Source organism: Oncorhynchus mykiss, chromosome 18 (assembly GCF_013265735.2).
Source record: "Oncorhynchus mykiss isolate Arlee chromosome 18, USDA_OmykA_1.1, whole genome shotgun sequence".
Classification (NCBI taxonomy): Eukaryota; Metazoa; Chordata; class Actinopteri; order Salmoniformes; family Salmonidae; genus Oncorhynchus; species Oncorhynchus mykiss.
In genome coordinates, this window is record NC_048582.1 from 48,001,157 (window position 1) to 48,023,093 (window position 21,937).

Consider the following 21,937-nt stretch of genomic DNA (forward strand, 5'->3'; position numbering starts at 1 on the left):
CAACTGCACATGGGGACAAAGATTGTACTTTTTGGAGAAATGTCCTCTGGTCTGATGAAACAAAAATAGAACTGTTTGGCCATAATGACCATTGTTACATTTGGAGGAAAAGGGGGAGGCTTGCAAGACGAACAACACCATCCCAACCGTGAAGCACGGGGGTGGCAGCATCATGTTGTGGGGTGCTTTGCTGCAAGAGGGACTGGTGCACTAAACAAAATAGATGGCATCATGAGGATGGAAATTATGTGGATATATTGAAGCAACATCTGAAGACATCAGTCAGGAAGTTAAAGCTTGGTCGCAAATGGGTCTTCCAAATGGACCCCAAACATACTTCCAAAGTTGTGGCAAAATGGCTTAAGGACAACAAAGTCAAGGTATTGGAGTGGCCATCACAAAGCACTGACCTCAATCCCATAGAAAATTTGTGGGCAGAACTGAAAAAGCGTGTGCGAGCATGAAGGCCTACAAACCTGACTCAGTTACACCAGCTCTGTCAGGAGGAATGGGCCAAATTCACACCAACTTATTGTGGGAAGCTTGTGGAAGGCTACCTGAAACGTTTGACCCAAGTTAAGCAATTTAAAGGCAATGCTACCAAATACTAATTGAATGTATGTAAACTTCTGACCCACTGGGAATGTGATGAAAAAAATAAAAGCTGAAATAAATCATTATCTCTACTACTTTTCTGACATTTCACATTCTTAAAATAAAATGGTGATCCTAACTGACCTAAGACAGGGAATTTTTACTAGCATTAAATGTCAGGAATTGTGAAAAACTGAGTTTTAATGTATTTGGCTAAGGTGTATGTAGACTTTTGACTTCAACTGTATCTATATATCATTCATATAATTACATAATATAATTACACATTATAGTCAGAAGTTGTACGCTCCTGAGTGCTCTACTTGGATTCTTTCCGTCTTCTTCAGTCTCAAAACCAGAACTGCTTCTAGCTCTGAGACCATGTCTGTGTCTGATATGGCACTGTATCCCCTATGTAGGAAAACCGCTGCCATATCAGATGTACCCAAGACAAGTCTGTTGCACTGTTCCCTAAAGGTGCTCCTTCCTATCAGAGTTTAGTCTGGAAAGAAGATGGCATCTTTTGGCCTTGTTTAGTCACTGGAAAAAGACTTCCTCCTCTAACGTGTGTATCTGTATCTCTTTCTGTGTGTGTGGTTCCCTTGGACAAAGTGCTCGTTTGGGCGCCTGGACTGTGTGAGCTGCCTCCTAGCTCTGTCCCAGTGAACAGTAGTTTAGTTTCTTCCATTTGACTCAAACTCCCATGATTCTCAGGTCTCATTGAGCACACCTGTAAATGGGCCGTACCTGCCTTGTCTGGGAGAGGTCCTGAAAGTCTGCCCTCGGCCTCTCCCTCTCCTACCCTGTTGTCCTGGTAGCTGGTGTGCATGCTTGTGCTAGGCCCAGCAGCCTCTTTCAGAGGGTTTTGATGGTGCTTCAGCGATGAAGGCCTACTAAGTGGCCCTTCTTCCAGTCCAGCTCCCCTGGTCCTGGAGTGGTCCATCTCTGCAGGGGTAGGGGTGTTCTGGGCTGCCATGGACTGGTCCATCTTTGCCGGGGTAGGGGTGTTCTGTGATGCCACAGGGCTATTCACCAGGCTGTAGTGACGACTGGTCCTGGGCTGTACCATGTGGATCCCCCCAATGGGGATCATCAGGTTGGGGGTCCTGGCTAGCTGCTGAGAGTGGAGAGGCAGGTGGCTGAGGACACCACCGTGGCCCCCTCGGGATGGTCTAGTCCTGGGGGACAGGAGAGGGAGACGCACCTCATCGTCCTCCTGAACAGAGTAGCTCTTCAGCTTGGTAGGGGAAGAGGGGAAGGAAGGGTGTAAAGGTTAGAACCACAACGCAACCAAACCACAATGTCAACACGACTTGTGAAGAAACATACCATGTTTATATCAGGTGAGTTGACTGAGACATTGAAACACATTTAGAGGTTGATGGCACAGTCCTTGTGGTTACAATCTCAGACATCTAATGATAGGTGTGTGACTCGTTTTTTTCACAGACTGCTCAGAACAAACACATTTGTGTCTATTTGGGAACCATCTTGCATTATTTTCAGGTTTTGTGTTGTTGGTTCGGTTTGAATCATATAAAAGTAGAGTGTTACCCTTCCTTCCTTTTCCTATAAAGGTATGACTTTAAAATAACCCTGAATGTACCACCCTACGTATCTATATTTGTTTTGGATGTTTATTTTACTTGTATTTGGCTGTTTATCCCTCACAGGAACTGCTTTGTGTGTAGAAAAGGGTTTATTTAATCTCTGAACCCAACCGGCTAACCAAACAGAGACAGATCACGTCGCAGGTGAGTGAGCAGCACTGTGGTTATCAAACCAATCCGTCCCCACGTTATAGATGTTAAATTCAATTATGCAACAAAAATACAAGAGAGCCGAGCAGTCTTCCACAGGTCAGACACAAAGTGTGTCTGTGTTGTGTTCTAGGGGTGACAGAGTGAGACTGTGAAATACTCACCAGCCTTGCCTTGGAGCTTGTAGCCGTAGCAGGTCTGTCCCTGTGGGGATTTGAAGATATGTCTCTGGGCAGACAGGCTCTGTGTTGAGCAGGGATGGTGGCCTGAGGGGAAGGGGAGCTGGGGGACTTGGGCCTGACAGGCGAGAGGCCTCTTAGGGGGGACGTATGTCTCTCTAGGGAGGGGGAGACATGACAACCTAGCAGGGACAGAGAGGAGGGTGTGGAGGGGTGGGAGGGGGCAGGGGACAGGTTATGCCTAGGAAACAGGGATGAGAGAGGTAGGGGGAAGGGATGGCAGGAGACAGGGGAGAGGTAACGCTTGGGGGAAGGGCATCGGAGAGGGGCCAGGTCCGCTCTAGGGGATAGGGAGTGAGCAGGAGAAAGCTGATTGGTTAGGGATAGGGATGGAGACAGGGCTGGAGTTGGTGATGGACAGTGCAATGGGGAGCGGTGACCACAGGGGTCCAGGTGCCTCCTCCGAGAGAATAGAGCTCTCTTCTTGCTGAGGGAACCAGCAGGGTAACAGAGGCTTGGCTCCTGGGGATTCAGCCTCTGAGGCTGGCTGGGCTGGCTTGACCCAGATGGTCTGGTCCTGTCCTGGTCTGGTGTGGTTCTGTTCTGGTCTGGGGGTTTGGGTGGCTTCAAGTGGCTTGTTGAGGTGGTGGAAGGGTCTTCATGGGACCAGGACTCCTCTTCACCATCATCATCATCTTCATCATCATACTCATTGTCATCATCGTCTGCTTCAGTTTCGCTGATGTCAGAGTACCGGTGCTCGTCCTGTCCTGTCTCTGGCCAGACTGAGCAGTCTGGGGGGGTGAAATCATTGTAAGTATTAGGCAACATAACAAAGTATTATTGAATATTCTTTATGTAGACACAGCAATATAACATCATCTGACCTTCTTCAGCCTCAGAACCAGTCATTGGCCCGTCATGGCACTTCTTCCCATGGGCCTTGGACTTCATGTGTTTGGTGAGGTTCCCTGGAACAACAGAGAACCATTACAAGACGTCCCTAACCACACACTGGATGAACAGAGATGTCAACTCTGAGCAGGTCAACGGTACACTTTTCCTTCAAAATCTATTTTAAAAGAGAGGCCTTGTCCCAATATGGCAGCCATTTCAGTACCCATCCACCTATCCATACCCACTAGAGAGTCACAGTCCTGTGACTATCTGTAACCTCAGTAAGGCAGCAGTCCTGTGACTATCTGAAACCTCAGTAAAGCAGCAGTCCTGTGACTATCTGTAACCACAACAAGGCAGCAGTCCTGTGACTATCTGTAACCTCAGTAAAGCAGCAGTCCTGTGACTATCTGTAACCACAACAAGGCAGCAGTCCTGTGACTATCTGTAACCACAACAAGGCAGCAGTCCTGTGACTATCTGTAACCACAACAAGGCAGCAGTCCTGTGACTATCTGTAACCACAACAAGGCAGCAGTCCTGTGTCTATCTGTAACCACAACAAGGCAGCAGTCCTGTGTCTATCTGTAACCACAACAAGGCAGCAGTCCTGTGACTATCTGTAACCACAACAAGGCAGCAGTCCTGTGTCTATCTGTAACCACAACAAGGCAGCAGTCCTGTCCATCCATAGCTCACCTTTGGTTTTGAAGGCGAAGTTGCAGTGCTTGCAGATGTAGGGTCGTGAGTCAGTGTGCAGGCGGATGTGTTTACGCAGCATACTAGGCTTCTTACAGCGGATGCCACACTCCTCACACACATATCTGCCCCTGCCTCGACCCCGCACGTACACGTACTCCTCACTAGACCTGTAGCTGACGGACAAGAGAGAGAGAATTTTAGTTATATTTTAGTGTTTTATTATGTACAGGTAATGCTACCACCATAAACCTTGTGAATTGATGCTAGTGTTCTTTCAATAACATCTAGGAATGGAGAGGAACCTGAGTGAACAGAGTACCCAAAGTTTAGATATTTGGATCTGAATCCCGGGTCAAATTTTCAGTGTTGAGTTCATTTCCACCCCTGATGAAAACCACAGTCCATATGGCTGCAATAAAAGCATTGGTTCTATATACTGTATATAGCACCTGCACGCTGCTCTAAAGTTTCTATTTATTGCTGTATCTGTTTGGCACACACCCTTCTTACACAGTGAACACACACTCTGGCAGTTGGTTCGGGGGTCCACCCCTGTGTGTGTGTGTGTGTGTGTGTGTGTGTGTGTGTGTGTGTGTGTGTGTGTGTGTGTGTGTGTGTGTGTGTGTGTGTGTGTGTGTGTGTGTGTGTGTGTGTGTGTGTGTGTGTGTGTGCGTGCGTGCGTGCGTGTGTGTGCTTTTGGGGTGGAGGGTGTTCTGGTTTGGGGTTATAAAAGACCCTCTGTGTGAAGCTGAAGTGGGTGCCCTGCAGTGGGACTCTAACCCTCATCACCACCCTCTCACACCACCACCACCACCCAGCCCCAGTCCAAACACAGAGAGCCTGCAACATCAGCTGGGGTTTGGAACAGCCAGCCAATAAAAACACACCAGAGAGGGAGGAAACCCTGGGCTCAGACCAGCTGCTCCAAATAAACAGAAAACAAAAACGTTGTTCTATTAATATGATCGGTAATTACAATGATAGCTAACATGCTTCATTTTCTCAACTTAATCACTGTCTGGTGCCTTAAAAGCAATGTTTTGACTAAATGAATGTGACAGGTGTTGCGATGTCCTTACAGGGGTTCAATGTAGAGCTTTCATGAAACCATGTCAGCTGTCTGTGTGTGTTTGTCGATTGTTGCATTGTTACATATGCCGTTTTGGTGAATAAGAATTTGTTCTTAACTGACTTGCCTAGTTAAATAAAGGTTAAATAAAACAACTTTTAAAATGGAGCAGGCCTTTTCTTAAAAGCTCCTTAAATACCAGCCCCTCATATCACGCTTGGACAGCCTAAGATACAAATGCAAGTTGGTGGCATTGAAACTTGGCATTCTTTGGCCATTTACATAGGCTTAGATTAGGCAGGCCTGACTAAGAGTAGCCAAAACAACTGGCTAGGTAGTGCTCTGTTTCAGCCGTTATGGGCAGGCTAGCTGTGTGCAGTGGCATAAAGTACTTAAGTAAAAAAAATACTTTAAGTACAATTTAAGTCGTTTTTTGGGATATCTATTCTTTACTATTATTATTTTTTGACTACTTTTACTTCACTACATTCCTAAAGAAAATAATGTGCTTTTACTCCATACATTTTCCCTGGCACTGTTTCAGCCATTATGGGCAGGCTAGCACTGTTTCAACCATTATGGGAAGGCTAGCACTGTTTCAGCCATTATGGGCAGGCTAGCACTGTTTCAGCCATTATGGGCAGGCTAGCTGTGTGCAGTGGCGTAAAATACTTAAGTAAAACTACTTTAAAGTACTACTTATGTAGTTTTTTGGGATATATGTACTTTACTTTACTATAAAAATGTTTTGACTACTTTTACTTCACTACATTCCTAAAAAAAAAAAAACTTTTTACTCCATTCATTTTCCCTGGCACCCAAAAATACTTGTTACATTTTGAATGCTTAGCAGGACAGGAAAATGGTCCAATTCACACCTATCAAGAGAACATCCCTCGTCATCCCTACTGCCTCTGATCACGAGGACTCACTAAACATACATGCGTGGTTTGTAAATTATGTCTGAGTGTTGGAGTGTGCCCCTGGCTATCCGTAAATTCAAACAACAAGAAAATGGTGCTGCCTGGTTTGCTTAAATAAGGTCTTTGAAATTATTTATGCTTTTCCTTTTTTATGCTTAAGTATATTTTGGCAATTACATTTACTTTTGATACTTAAACATATTTAAAACCATATACTTTTAGACTTTTACTCAAGTAGTATTTTACTGGGTGACTTTCACTTTTACTTGAGTCATTTTCTATTAAGGCATCTTTACTTTTACTCAAGTATGACAATTGGGTACGTTTTCCACCACTGGCTGTGTGGAGAAGGTACCACTCTGTTTCAGCTGTTATGGACCGCCTAGCTGTGTGGAGGAGAAGGTACCACTCTGTTTCAGCTGTTATGGACCGCCTAGCTGTGTGGAGGAGAAGGTACTGCTCTGTTTCAGCTGTTATGGTCCGCCTAGCTGTGTGGAGGAGAACGTAATGTGATTCAAATAAAGTATTTCAAATGTGTGTGTGTGAGTGTGTGTGTGTGGATGCATGTGTGTGTACATGCCCACTGACAAAAAATCCCACATGCCGAAACTGATATACAGCATGTAGGCATATTGATGGCCACAAACCCACGCAATTCATAGCTTACTCTGACACCCATTCACAGATCCTGCCCCTAGCTTTATCTTCAGAGAGACAGCCTACACTAAATCTTCCCTCACTCAGCCTTCACTCCCCCGAAATGTAGCCATACTGAAAGGTCATTGTTTGACTTCCTCTTGTTCACTGCTTTGTCTTATCATCCAGCACACACACAACGGCCCGAACAGATGGAATTGGCGGACTCAGAGCTCCACACAGCACAGCAGGGAAGAGAGATGAGTCATTCCCAGGTAGCACATTGGGCTTATTGGAAGTTGTGGGAATGTATGTTTTTGGTTTCACATTGGTTGTGGGAACGAAGCAATACATTTCCTGACCGGTAAAACTGAACCATTTTTAAAAGTTCTGAGAACAGAAGTGGACATTTAGCCTATTCTTAGAATGTTTTACTCTGTTTCCTTGAAAGATTTCCCGGGAGTTTTTATTAATGCTCTGAGAATGGAAATGACAGGTTATTTGGAGTTTTTTGAATAACTTCCTGAATGTGTGGCCAATTAGTGGGCGCGGCCTACACACCTGAACACACGTAACAAGTTAGAGGCTAGAGAGCGTTTTGTTGATGTTGAGAACGGACTGTATACATTTTTAAATAACATTAATAGAACATTCTCTGAATGTTACAACAGTTTTCTTGTGGTTTTTAAAGAAGGTTTTCTTAACGTTCTGAGCAGGGGCGTCATGCACCCATTATTTAAAAGGGGGTGCGAAGTACATGAGGATGGAGGGGAGGTGGTCTGGTGGACGGCTCCGTAACTGTACATTTTTCAAACACCTTTACAGACATTTCCTGCAATCTAGAGGCATAATCATTATGCCTTATTCTAGGTCACAAATGTCTATTTTTCTGTATAGGTTATCTAAGCATACCTCTTGACAATTTTAGTATTTTCTTGCTAGCAGGGATGCCAGTTAATGGCCCTGCTACACAATAGCCATCGGGCGTCCGGCATTGCCGTCAGCCATCGAGGAAATGCTTCCTTTAAAATCAATAAAAGCTGCTATACTGCATCCAATTCTCGAAGGCTCAATTCTCGCAGGCTCAATTCTCGAAGGCTCAATTCTCGCAGGCTCAATTCTCGCAGGCTCAATTCTCGAAGGCTCGATTCTCGAAGGCTCAATTCTCGAAGGCTGACGCATGCGTTCATTCCATCTTGTGAATTGAAATAATGAGAAATAAAGTTTATTTTGGTTGCACATGGCCTCGACTATACACCGCTGGTTATTGCACTAAGATGTGTGAAAAAGCTACTAGCTAGCAGAAACTCTAGCTAACTAGCTACATTGACTAGGTTCACAATGTAAACAAAAGCAACTTGTGTAATTAGAGGATCATTTAGTTCAAGCACTAGCAACAATTGAATGAGTACTTGTGAAAAACTTGACCAAAGCTATTGTACTTACGCATAAATAATGAATATGGTACGGTAGGGGACAATAGAATAAAGACGCGCTTCCCCTCTGCTCCTCACAGTTCTCAAAACAACGTGTAGCAAGTAGAACGTCTCATTGACACAACGCTGATGGCAACGCAACGCTTATAGTGGAGCTGAGGTGTAAGATAGTTAGACAAGCTACTCTTACTTGATTGACAGCCTGAAATGGCTTGGTAGCTAGTTATGCGTTTGGGAGATTCGGAACCTATTTAGCTGACTAGTTAAAGCCAACTTCATAAAATTGCTAGGTGGCTGTATTACAGTTTTATTTATTAATCAAGAAGGAATCAATAGGCAACATGTCTTGAAGGGGTGGGGGGTACTCTTTGCCTGGTCCAGTCAGTGTGCCCCTTCTGCAAAATACAGCTGACAGATCTTTTTTATTAATTATTATGATAAAACGTGGGCTTAAAAGTGAAGACCCTGTAGGTCTAAGCCCTTAGACCGCAATATCTACTAAGCTAATTTTTTTAATTGTTTTAGGATGGTCATAAAATGGATAATTTCGCTATTTGACTTTGAATTTTAGAACCCCTGTTGATATATTAGTGAGCTCAAACAGTTCGGTCCGGACAGTTGCTTTTGTGAGAAGACATCTTTGAAATTAGGATGTCTGCAACAGAGAGGTCAGACGACTGCCGTAAAGCTTGCGGATGTCGTAGAGCAAAACAAACGACACTGTCGAGTGCATGAGAGTCTCCTCTTTCACCCCCTTAGTTTGTAGCTCTAACAGTTTGGGTTCTACAGACGATTTGGTGACGATTTTCTTGTCCGGATCCTCTCAACTGTAGAAAAACACAGCTTTTAAAAACCCCATGTTATGAAGTAGGCAGAAACGTTATATCGGCAGAAAGAAGGGATTGAGCTGCAGCCACTGTAAGTCTCTAGCATAAACACACAGGTATTCAAAATGACATCACGGTGTGACGCACGGGTACGTCAATCAACTCTAAGGGGTTTTAATTTAACATCTGAAAAAAATGATAAACAGGACAATGCTGACGGGGCACTTGCCCTTGTGCCCCCTATGGGAAGCTTTTCTGAGACGTTTAAATAACACTCTTAGAATGTTCTCTGAACATTACTAAAGTTTACTTGTAGTCTCCCACAGAAGAACATTGTTTCTTAACGTTCTCTGAACTATTTAAGAACATTCCCAATGTCAAAACAGTAGGAAAACGTTCCTAGAACATTACCAAGATTGAAATTGAACGTAACCATGATTGAATGTTTAGGAAACGTTCTGTTAAATTAATGAAATACCAAGAAAAATAAAGACATTTTTTGTCAAGTTCCTTAAAATGTGCTGAGAATGTTCCAAAGCCAAGCAACTATTCTGCACTATTCCCAGAAGGTCATGGGAAGGTTGTATGCAAAATAACGATTGGACAAACACACTCTCACCAAGCTCAAAGAAACATATGGTTCTCAGAACGTTATGTGCTAGCTGGGTTGTGACTGATGAGAAGAAGGCTGTGAACCTGAGTCACGACAACAACAACAACAGGTTCCCAGCGGTACTCAGAGAGATGCAGAGGAACACACAGATGGCACCTCAGTAGCACATTCACAGATATGATGGAGGAGACCAAGTGTTCTCAGGAGTTTCAGTTATGTCTGCTTCATAACAGTGTGATTCGATCTAGCTGTGTGGATTACTGTAAATGAAGACAGATGAATCAGAGCGCTCTCGGGCTCTCAGAGCTCTCTCTCTCTCTCCTATCTGACACATCCTACATAAGTCCCATCACTAGAGAAGCAGAGTTAGTATCAAACACCTTCCACTCTCTCCTCTGAAAATAGTGCCCCTCTTGTTCTCTGTCTACAAATAGATACACATAAACCCAGATGCACAGAGAAATCATGTAAATAGACTCAAGGTTCTCATTCATTCAATCAATCACCATCTAAAATGGGAATGAAATCGGGAATGAAATTGGCCACTATTTCCCTCTACAGCTGAATGACCAGAACCATTGACTGTGTTGGGTGTAACTGAGCTTCTACACAGGGTACAGTAGAGGAAGCTGGGTAGTTGTTGGTCATTTCCTGGCAAGGGCCACTCAACAGACGGGCTCTGTTGGTGTAGTCAGACAGACAACCCTTAGCCCCCCATGTCCTGCAGAGGGGAACGACAACATTTCACAGCTCTCCATACACAACACAGAGACCCAATACCCTCACTGTCTATGACTTGTAGCTTACAGTAGCATGCCTTGTACCGTATAGAGCAAAACCTGTAAGGCTGAGTGTCGTTTCTCATGTCTCTATGAATGTAAAGCCAATAATGCTTTGCATCTTTAAATGTTTAAGTGTTATTTCAAAAGTAAAATGTAATCAGTCCTAGCCTACTCACCCTCCCTCACAGATCCAGATTCGAGTTGGAGGTTCTCTACATTTGCTGGTTGACTGGGTCTCTGCTTCTTTTTCCTCCTCTTCCTTCTCTTCCTCCTCCTCTCGTTCTTTCTTTAGCTCCTTGCCCTCTGCGGACTGCTCTTGCTCTGTTGTCTCGACATGGTGGCTGTCGCCGGGCAGAGTGGCATGTACCTACACTCGAGAGAGACATGCAGGGCAAATTCACCAACCCTGCTCCAGCAAGATCAGGCCAAGGAGACAGGGATGGGGGGGGGGGGGGGGGGGGATTCATCATAACTTATGTGTTTCAGCACTTATCTAAATTATACTGTGGCATTACAATCTACAATATAGGCCTACATGCTTGAAATGAGAAATAAGGCCAAACTGTATTGTGTGTATTTTGTCATATACAAAATAAAGTAAAAAACTACAGCACATAGTACAGTATGGGACAAGGCTAAATAAATACATACAGTACTGCACATTTCACATTGACCATTCTATGAGGAGGCCTCCAGTAAAGTCTCTTTACCTCAGAATGGCATGGCGTCTTCATGCCGGTGGGCTCTGGTGGGGTCTCTGCCGGGGTGGATGACATGGGAGACATGGTGTAGATGGTGGGGCAGACCCTCTGCTTGCAGTCCAACAGGGACAGGGCTGTCTTGCTGGAGAGGCCTGGAGGATTGGGGTCATACTCGCTGGTAGACCAGGAGGAGTACACTGAGGGCTGGTGGTCAGTTGAGGTGGAGGGGTTTGGCTTGATGTAGTTCAGATAACACCAGCTGTGAGAGGTGGTGGACTGGAGGGTCGGATATGAAGGTCTTTCTGGACTTATTGGAGTACACACCCTAGGTAAACATGTTGAAATCTCAACCTTTTCTTCTTTTGTGGACGTTTCCACGATTACGTTTCCTACACAACTCTCCTCTTCTTCCTCCTCCTTCACTCGTTTCTGCTGCTGTTTGGACTCAGGGCTGAAATCGACACTGTTTGAAGGGGACAACAATCGCTTGTTGCTCCCTGAGCCCGGAGATCTACAGCCCTCATCAGACCACAACTGGCTGCCTGAAGGCAGAGGCAACTGGCTGACTGGTAGCAGAGTCCCAGACAACATCTTGCTACTTACAGGCAGAGACATGACCAGGTGGCTGTTATGTTCAGGCATTGGGGAATTTCTATGGCCACTGTTTAACCCAGAACACACAGGTTCCTGGGACCTAGATGTTGTGGTTTGGGACAGAGTGGTGTATATGGCACTGGCTAGGGTGTTGGTGTCTGCCTGTAGCCGGACTACTGCTACTGCTGGTGATATAGAGAGCCGGAGTAACTCTGGGCTACGTGAGATGTTAGGGTGAGGGTGGAGGATCTGCGGAGGATGTGTTACAAACTCTGAATGTCCATCATGACTGTGAATTGGGACTGGTATCTCAAGCTTCAGGCCTGTGGACATTGGAAGGTAGTGGGCCCTAGCTATCCCTAATGGGCACTGGGTGGAGAGGGGGTGGGGAGGGTAGACGGGACGGGGTTGGGGTTGGGCAGGATGGATGTAGGTGTGGACAGGACGGAGGGAGATAATTAGAGGTTTCCCTGAACAGAGAGGTGATGGGTCTACCCTCTGGAGGCGGTTAGGAGATTCTACAGAGTTCTTTGACGGTAGGACTTCAGAGCAATGTCCAGTCAAATGAATACTTTGACCCAGTTTCCATTGTGAGGGGGGCTCTTGGCAAAGAGTTTGTACAGGGTTACATGATGTGGGTTCTCCTGACAGAGGGGAACCAGCAGTCGCACTAAGGTGTCGAGGACCTGGGCTTAGTTTGGAAGAAGTGCTGGGACTGACAGGGTCAGGACTGGGGCTACAGTGAGAAGGATTGTTCACCTTTAGTGCTGTGTGTTTGGCAGAAATGGAGGAACTGGGGTTCCGCTTTAGTTCTGCAGGTTTGGCAGGCTGCTCCTCCTCTGGGTCCTTGACCGCAGTGTGTCTCATGAGGAGACATTTGCGTCTGTCACTCCAGCCGGCCGCGGAGCGCTCAGGGGACAAACTGCTGTAGTCAAAGGACTTGCTTCGCATCTCCAACATCGCCATCAGGACAGACTGCTGCTGTGGGTCGTGAGGTGCTTGCTCTGAGACCGACCGCCGCATCTCCCTTTTGTGAAGATGCAGCCCTGGGACGGTCAACATGTTAGGGGCCCTAGACCTCCTCAATGGTGTCCCAGCCAGGGTCTCCATGTCTCCAGGTCTGGTGGACTCCTCGAAGGATGCAGAGCGGCTAGACGCGTGGGATGCACAGCTGTCCTGGCTGGGGCTGTGAGGCAGGGAGGTGGAGTCAAAGCTGGACATGGACTCCCCTGAAGACTGGGCGGCCTCGGCCAGACGAATACGTTTCTTCTTCGGGGGCAGCTTCTCGATGGGGACCCCAGACAGAGTGAGGCTCCTCTGTGGCCACTGGAACTCATCTGTCCTCTCAGTCTGTTTAGGCATTATGGATGTCGTTTCTGACTGTGTCTGAACAGACTCAATAACATTGGTGTTGGAATCCTCAGTGATGAATATCTCCGGGACTTGAACATTGTGTTGGCGCACCAGTTTGCGAGGTGTTGGTTTGGACGAGTGTTCCTGCAGTTGTTTCTGAGACACATCCTCATGAGATGGAAAACTAAAATGCGCCTCCTCTTTACCTTGACTGTCTGTAAACAAAGGGTCCTGTTTCTCAAATGAACTAGTATGCTGAATCACGGAGAAACATTTTGATGTGTCTCCACGCTCCTGCTCTAACCATGGCCATGAGTTTCTATTGCATGCTACACTTTTTCTGTCTCTGCCTTGCACCGACGTGGAGAAGGTGGGTATGGATAAAGACACAGGAGAGGATGGATCATCAGATTCAAAACTCTCCTCTTTCCTTCTCTTGCGCATTGCCAAAGTCCCTGGTTTGCTAATCGGATAGTGTATCAACTGTGAACGGTCCAGCTGGCATATTGTTGTACCAAGACTCTCTTGGGGAAGTCGTGCTATACAAAGACTTCTCTTGTGTGCCTTATAACCTTCCCAGTTCTTACATCCAACGCCACAGGTCTCACACTCGTACGGCTCTGGTTGACATTGCTTGTGATCGGGAGGCACGGTGGACATATTGTGATTGTAGAGTGTGTTGGAGCTACTGTGTAAACTATGTTCCTCTTTAGTCAATTCAGCACCGGGTTGTAGTTCGATAGCAGGCTGGCGTCGTAGCATCCCAGTGCGGCGAGACTGTGTTTCAGACCGTTCATCGAAAGATTGGCTAAGGCGGAAGTTTCGTGGGAAGACGTCAGAGGAGGCATCGGTTGAACTAGCAGCAGAGGGCATAGAGAGGCTTCTCAGAAGAGGAGCCATGGAAGTAGGTGACAGGCCTGCCGTTGAATCCACGTGTAGTGACTGGTGATGATGGAACTTCTCACACGGAACTCCCATAGTGATGGAACCACTGCTCTTAAATCCTGGGTCTCCAGGATTTTTGGTGCTGTGGTGGACTACCGGTGTCTCTTTCAGAGATATAGTAACCTTAGAGCTAGACTCATTGCTACTTCTCCTAGGCAGAGAGAACCTCCTGGGCTTAACGCTGTCTATCTTACTTGTGTCCACCACAGCCTCGTTGATGGTGATGAGGTTGGTGATGTGGTCAATGACCTGTTTCTTGGGCACTGTGAACGGGCTGCTCTTCTCCTGCTGTCCCTGGCTTCCAGAAGGCTGCTGGTCCTGATGCCGGGACATCCTCTGGAGGTGGCCCAGGCGGCCATATTTCCCCATGATGATCTCTGCGTAGCTTTTGCCACTTGTTGCATTGGGTGGGATGTCCTGCGACTGCTCAGTGCTCTCAGAGCGAGAGAAATAGCCAGACTCTGTGCTGCCTCTACTCCCTATACTTGCCATACCCAACGAGGAACTGATCGAGTCAGACGAGCCTAGAGGGCCACGTTTCCCTCGGCTCAAACGCATGGCCAGCCTCTTCTTGACGGCGTAGGAGTTGTCCATCCCACTGGACTGCTCTTTAGACCTCTCTGTGTCTTCATGCATCTTCTCATTGGCAACACTGCCATGTCTCTCCAAGTTAGAGGAGGTAGCAGACGATGGTTGTCTGGTTTCATCTTCTGACACAGGCATTGGTTCTTCTAAAGCACTGGGCTCTCCAGAGGCGAGGCCGGCCTTCACCCTGTGGGTATGGGACTTCCGGTGCTTGTAGAGGTTGCTCTTGGTCTTGAAAGAAAATCCGCAGGGAGCACAGGGGTAGGGCCTCTCTCCAGTGTGGGATCGGATGTGTTTCTGCAGGACGCTGGGCTTGGCACAGGCACGGCCGCAGTAAGAACACACATATTTCCCAGGTTTTCCAGGCTTATGCTCCCGTTTCTGCTTCAGGGTGCCCTCCTGGTTCTCCTCTGTGGCAGGAGCCTCTGTAGACTGGGTGGAGGTGGTTGATAAGGAGGGAGTTGTCGGGGTCCCGCCAGACGGTGTCTGTGACACTCTAGTCTGTGTTGCCTCTGCCTTTGCATGCTTACCCTCTTCCGACAGTGGGGTGTCTGAATCAACACTTTGCCTCTGATGTCGGAGACGCTTGCGCTCCCTCTTATTAGGCAGTTTGTGGTGTTGTTGTTGTTGATGTTGAGGGCCTCCTTGTTTGGAGCGAGTCTGTTGTGTCTGCAGTTGATTGTTCTGGGAGGTGGGAGATTTGGGAGGCTCAGGGTCTGCGAGAGGCAGAGCAGACTCTTCTGGCTGAGGCTGGTCATGACCTCTGGACTGCTCCCCAGTCGGCAAGTGGCTGCAGCTGTGCAACGCCTCCATAAAACGGAACAAAAACCTCAGGTAGACACCTGGGATCCCTCCGCCCAGGGCAGGCTACGCAGGTCTAGCCTGTTCATTCAATGGACTCTGGGATTGATGTATGATGAGTATTTTGTTCGTTAGTTATATATGTCTTGTACTGGAGTTAAGGCTGTCTGTACTCATACTTAGTACTTACTAGGGTCAAGCCATTCATTCAACGGATCCTGGGCAACAACTGTGAATTGTCATGCGGTAATGAGGAAGTCCTTTTCCATCCTGAGCCAAAGAAGCTTCCCATCTCTGAGCTCTGTTGGCTCCCAGAGTCAACAACTCTGCCCTCTGAGTCTCTGAGCCAGTCCCCTCAGATAGTCCCTGTTGTCCGGTATTCAGATACTGGGTTGAACCCGTCCTTGTGTCAGGTCTTCAGATCCAGTTTTCAGGACTTTTTGTTGGATGTCTGCGTCCTCACTCAAGAGGACCTGAAAGAAGAAAAAAGAAAAGATTAGGTGACTGACAGACAGACAGACAGACAGACAGACAGACAGACAGACAGACCCACCTGAGGGGTAGTCTCTATATCTCCTTCTTTCTCTTTTTCACACACACAGTGTGCGCACACATGGACACACACACCAAATGACATCATGAAGACAGATGGCAGAAACAGTCTCTCTCCGCCCACTATGATCTAAAAACATTACTGTCAAAGGGAGGGAACCAAACAGCTAAAAAGCAAGGTTTTAATCACTTATTTCATCCAGATGGATGATGGATGATCAAGTTGGAAACAAAGCTTGGGGTTTGGTCGTATTAAAGGGGCACATTTCTCATAGCGACCAGTTTCACTTCGTCAACAATAACAACAAACATTAGCATGATATAGAAAGTTATTCAATGCAGAAAGAAGTCTAGTTCAAAAGTGCAAAACTGTACACCTAAAATGTAGGTGTTAGTTACCAAACTGTGATTTGGAATCTGGCTACAAAAACATCTAATTTACCTGACTATTTATTACGAAGAAAACACTCCAAGTCATAGCATCCATTTTCAGATTCTGGTACCAATAGCCCCTTGAATAGTTCCCAATCAGCCGTGTGCATTGCACATTGCTCAAACATAAGCTACTATGTGTTTCTCAGGGATCACACTCCCAAGACAAGATGACAGATTTTTCCTTTTGATTGCCCAACTCAACCCAAGATTTTGTTGCAGCCAGAAGAGTCAATAGTTTTATTCATCCAGATTCCCCCAAAGTCTCCCAACCCCAGCTGCTAACTCTAGCTAAAAATAATTAGGCCAAATGCAAATGTTGTAGTCTGGAGATAGATACCACCATAAGATAACACCAACACCTCTCCAATTGGGAAGTGGGTTACATCATTCAGCTGTGAAAATAATACACTACTGTCATTTTGTCAAATACTCATCTACAATAACACATTTGATTTCCAATTTCTCCTTATTCTAACTTTACACTGTCAAACAAGCATACTTCTCTAACGATAGCAATTCACTGAAAGCCCATAAAGTAATATCAATTTCACAAAATAATATGTTCTTTAATAAATATTTACTTTCATACACCTAAATGGCTCCAAAACTAAATGGCTCCAAAACTCTAACTGGTGTAGTTAAAGATCTCTAAACGCCAGGCAGCCAAATACAAACAATCTTCATCATCTTAGCTTTGTATCATCTCTGTTTCTCATGAGGATAATATATAGTGGCTTGCGAAAGTATTCCCTTGGCATTTTTCTATTTTGTTGCCTTACAACCTGGAATTAAAATATATTTTGGGGGGTTTGTATCATTTGATTTACACAACATGCCAACCACTTTGAAGATGCAAAATATGTTTTTTAATGTGAAACAAACAAGAAATAAGACAAAAAGACAGAAAACTTGAGCGTGCATAACTATTCACCCCCCCCCCCCCCCAAAGTCAATACTTTGTTGAGCCACCTTTTGTAGCAATTACAGCTGCAAGTCTCTTGGCGTATGTCTCTCTCTATAAGCTTGGCACATCTACTCACTGGGATTTCTGCCCATTCTTCAAGGCAAAACTGCTACAGCTCCTTCAAGTTGGATGGGTTCTTTAAGTCATACCACATATTCTCAATTGGATTGAGGTCTGGGCTTTGACTGGCCATTCCAAGACATTTAAATGTTTTCCCTTAATCCACTCGAGAGTTGCTTTAACAGTATGCTTAGGGTCATTGTCCTGCTGGAAGGTGAACCTTCATCCCAGCCTCAAATCTCTGGAAGACTGAAACAGGTTTCCCTCAAGAATTTCCCTGTTTTTAGCGCCATTCATCATTCCTTAAATTCTGACTAGTTTCCCAGTCCCTACCGATGAATAGGGTTCTCAGGGTGATGAGAGGTGTTGGGTTTGCACCAGACATAGCGTTTTTCTTGATGGCCAAAAAGCTACATTTTAGTCTCATGAGACCAGAGTACCTTCTTCCATGTGTTTGGGAAGTCTGCCACATGCCTTTTGGAGAACATCAAACTGGTTTGCTTATTTTTTTCTTTAAGCAATGGCTTTTTTCTGGCCACTCTTCCATAAAGCCCAGCTCTGTGGAGTGTATGGCTTAAAGTGGTCATATGGACAGATACTCCAATCTCTGCTGTGGAGCTTTGCAGCTCCTTCAGGGTTATCTTAGGTCTCTTTGTTGAATCTCTGATTAATGCCCTCCTTGCCTGGTCTGTGAGTTTTGGTGGGCAGCCCTCTTTTGGCAGGTTTGTTGTGGTGCCATATTCTTTCCATTTTTTGATAATGGATTTAATGGTGCTCCGTGGGATGTTCAAAGTTTCTGATTAAAACAAATATTACCCAACCCTGATCTGTACTTCTCCACAACTTTGTCCCTGACCTGTTTGGAGAGCTCCTTGGTCTTCATGGTGACGCTTGCTTTGTAGTGCCCCTTGCTTAGTGATGTTGCAGACTCTGGGGCCTTTCAGAACAGGTGTATATATACTGAGATCATGTGACAGATCATGTGAAACTTAGATTGCACACAGGTGGACTTTATTGAACTATTATGTGACTTCTGAAGGTAACTGGTTGCACCAGATCTTATTTAGGGGCTTCATAGTAAAGGGGGTGAATACATATACACACACCACTTTTCTGTTTTTTTTTTGAGAATTACATTTTTTTGAACTCCCTCTACTTTCTCTGCACCAACACACTGCACTGTAGAAACAACCCGTTCATCCCACACACTAGGTACGTTCCAATATCCACACTACCGTACTACCTAGAATGCATTCCCAATACATTGCATCTTACTAGGGAGTATGCTAGGATGGTATTTGAACAGAGCCACTGATCAGCTGGTTGTGGCCTACACCCAAGCTCCTCCGGAAGAGGGCAAAACCACAGGAGGTGCTAGCTGCTGGTCAATATAAAACAACTGATGACATGTTGCCATTCTTACTGTAGTACTGTAGAACTCTCTTATATAGTAGCATTTTACTGACGGTATGCTACTGTGATAATTATTTAGTTTAACTGTAAAGTTTTTTGGGGGCCAGTCATTTTAATTCTGTTTCCAAATGCCCTTAGTAATAGAAGACAGTACATCTGTATGGACTGTCAGTGTGTTAGGTGTTTATCTGGCGTGTACATCTGTGTCCAGGACAACGTCTAGAGTGCATTTCAACAGTGGATGATGGAATGTAGGTCAGACAGGTACTGTACTGCAGGTGGACTAAGAGACTACAAAATGGTTCATGTGAGGACTATCAAAGAGTAGAGCTTTCTACAGTAAGAGATTCATTTAGACTTTGAGAAAGAGGTGACATTCTTCTGTTAAATCTGGAACAAGTGTGAGTGGTGCAAATTGTCAAACAAGTGGAGTGTGTTCATTGTGTGTATACATTTTGCTTGTCATCAGGAGGTGTTGCCGTCTCACAGTTATTACATGGGCTCAGAGAAGCAGGTCCTTTTAAAAAACATGCTTGTTATAAGCAGCAGCAAGCATCCTGATCTACCCGATATCCAGTCTAATATCTCACACAGTCCTTAAACTCCATAACACACAGCCATATCTTTTCTAAGGTCTCGTTCAAACACGAGAAATGGCATCTCATTCTCATTGCCAAGGAGAGTAAACTGGGTTAGTATCACTGCCTAGTCTCCTACATTTTCAAATAATATCCCCCCAATTATTTTTTTGTGACACATAACTGAATTTATTTGAGTTGAAAACGCTTTTTTTTTAAATCCAATAAATTTCCCTCCTCTCGTACCAATATGCACCCAGCGGTGGTTGCTATGGCGACGCCCCTAAACCACGCACAGCAGATGGAGGGAAGGAGAGCTAAATATATCTCCCAGCATTCTCGCTGGGAGAGGGAGAGATGGAGAGAGAGAGTGAACGAAAGATGGAAAGGAAGAGAAAGAGAGAGAGGGAGAAGGATGGAGAGAAAGAGAGAGAGCGAGAGAGATGCAGAGAGAGAGCGAGAGAGCCAACTGAGATGCCTCTCTCCCACAAAGCGTATCTCTTTGGACAAAAAATGGTACAAATCCAAAAATCAATACCTGGCATTAATCCCAGCTCTACAGACATGTATCCCACCAGAAGAGAAACTGAGAATATGATTCAGTTCTTGAGATAACGACGGAGAACTAAGACACCATAGTAAATACAAAATAGAATATCGAAATCTGAAAATACATTTTGACATTCATGTTTTACAAAATAATTAACAGCAATAACAGCACTGTAATACTCTGCGAAATGAAATGAACTTGTCAAAGAACATTTGTTAATTTTATATTTCTTGTCACCAAACAAGTGTTTTACAAATACTCTTTGTTGTGACTTATGCAACAAGAAATGTTTTCCAATAACAACACAAAACATTCCCTCCATTTCTCTCTCCCAGACATAATGTATTATTTCAAGATGATGTCTGTTTTCTCTCACACACACACACACATATATATCTTATCCCAGGAACAGTCAGAAACCGACCGTAGCTTCATCAGCAGTCTGTCAGAGAGACAGGGAAGTAGAGCCCTGGGGTCATCACACGCGCAACGTTGACATTCCCAGGGCTGTGTGTGTGCGCCTGCATGCGTGCACGAGCAGGTGTATGTTTGAGGCCCAGGGGTCTCTGGACACTCTGTCTCTGACAGAGTGCTGGAGCATGGACGGACAAACAACACACATGGAAACCAAACACAGAATCCCTACACACACACACACACACACACACACACACACACACACACACACAGACACACAGACACACAGACACACACACACAGCAATAACCAGGCAATAATCCAGTAAATGAACAATGTGGAATAAAACACAGCTATGAACACTAGATGGTTAGAGAATATCATTGTCCTTTACCTGGTGGCAGGTGGTTTCCCCTCCACATCTGACAGAAAGAGGGTGAGTAAGAGAGGCTGAGACGGACTGAGAGAAAGAGCGAGCGAGACAGCGCGGAACAGAGCGAGAGAGAGATTGTGAATGAATGAGAGCGAGAGCCCGCTCTGTGACTGTGAGGAGAAGGGTAATCGAGACACCACTCTACTGTACGTGCACTGAGCTGACAAACAGTTATCTAGCAGAGTATATTACTCGTCTCCTGTCTGTGTGTATGAATGAATGGGGAGGAGGGGCCTATCGCTCTCTCTCTATCCCTCCCTATTTGTCTCTCTCCGTCTCCCTCAGATAGTAAAAGTGAAGTGGAATATCCTTATTTGGAGGGTGACGTCAGGCCATGTTGTTCTTGGCAGGAATCTCAGGCTCCTCAGCTGGCAGAGAGGGAGAACAGAGAGGAAGGGTGTGTGGTGGTGACTTGTATTTTTAAAACACAGTTTCCCCATTCAGTTCTCACTTTCCATAGGCGAGGGAAGGAAAGCAGCGGTTGCCTATTGCTGCTATTGCGTTCGTTCTGACAAAAACCTGGAAAAGCTGAAAACACAGGGCCCAGGTGGAAAAAGGCTCACAGGGTTCCAGGTTTTCAGAGTGGTTCTGGAGAATGTCCACACACACACATACTGCTGACAGAGCCAGCTGAACACAGTCCAGGCGATTCAGTGATTCTGACATCAGTACTCCTCTCTTTATACCACGGGAGGAAGGGAGGGAGGAAGGGATGTTATTTTCCCTTTTTTCCCTTTTCAAGAGGCTGAAAGCTTGCCGACGTGTGGAGTGTTGAGGTAATGCCATCAAGACAATTGGTAGCTAAAGGACGACCACTCACACACACAGACTGGCTGGTTTAGAAAGGAGCCCTAACCAAGGTCTTCATCCCTCTGCAGCATTAGCAGGCAGCACAGAGAGAGTCCTTGTCAGCATCACAGCCATAACGCCAGTGACAGAGCTGCCAGTGTGCGTGTGTTGTGTTTCCTCACCCTCCACAGGCAGCTGGGCCTTGAATGGGAGGGCTATTCGCCATAACGTGATGCCAGCCTCAATCTGCCCCTCAACTTGTCCCTTCAGTTGCCATGTTGATGGGGGGGGGGGGGGGGAATGGGGGGGGGGGGGGGGGGCTGAATAACATCACAGAGATACACCCAGT

The 21,937-nt window shown here is 45.7% G+C and overlaps 1 protein-coding gene across 1 annotated transcript; it reads right to left on the minus strand.

The window, feature by feature from the left end:
* Nucleotides 1–729: 729 nt before the first annotated feature.
* LOC110496402 (transcription factor HIVEP3-like) lies at nt 730–20,954 on the minus strand. Its single transcript, XM_021572279.2, has 7 exons — nt 20,761–20,954; nt 11,129–15,870; nt 10,595–10,785; nt 4,130–4,305; nt 3,421–3,504; nt 2,519–3,327; nt 730–1,831 (listed from the first exon to the last, which is right to left on the minus strand). Exons 2-7 carry the CDS (start codon nt 15,407–15,409, stop codon nt 1,085–1,087), a joined length of 6,288 nt encoding a protein of 2,095 aa, XP_021427954.2. The 5' UTR covers nt 15,410–15,870; nt 20,761–20,954; the 3' UTR covers nt 730–1,084.
* Between the last annotated feature and the right edge of the window lie 983 nt (nt 20,955–21,937).

Bases quoted from the DNA above. Each gene is read 5' to 3' on its own strand.
- LOC110496402 (XM_021572279.2), bottom strand. From the start codon at position 15,409: ATGGAGGCGTTGCACAGCTGCAGCCACTTGCCGACTGGGGAGCAGTCC. The intron at 3,328-3,420 runs GTCAGATGATGT...TCACCCCCCCAG, and splicing joins TGGTTCTGAGGCTGAAGAAG to ACTGCTCAGTCTGGCCAGAG. The intron at 1,832-2,518 runs GTGAGTATTTCA...TCCCCTACCAAG, and splicing joins CAAGCTCCAAGGCAAGGCTG to CTGAAGAGCTACTCTGTTCA.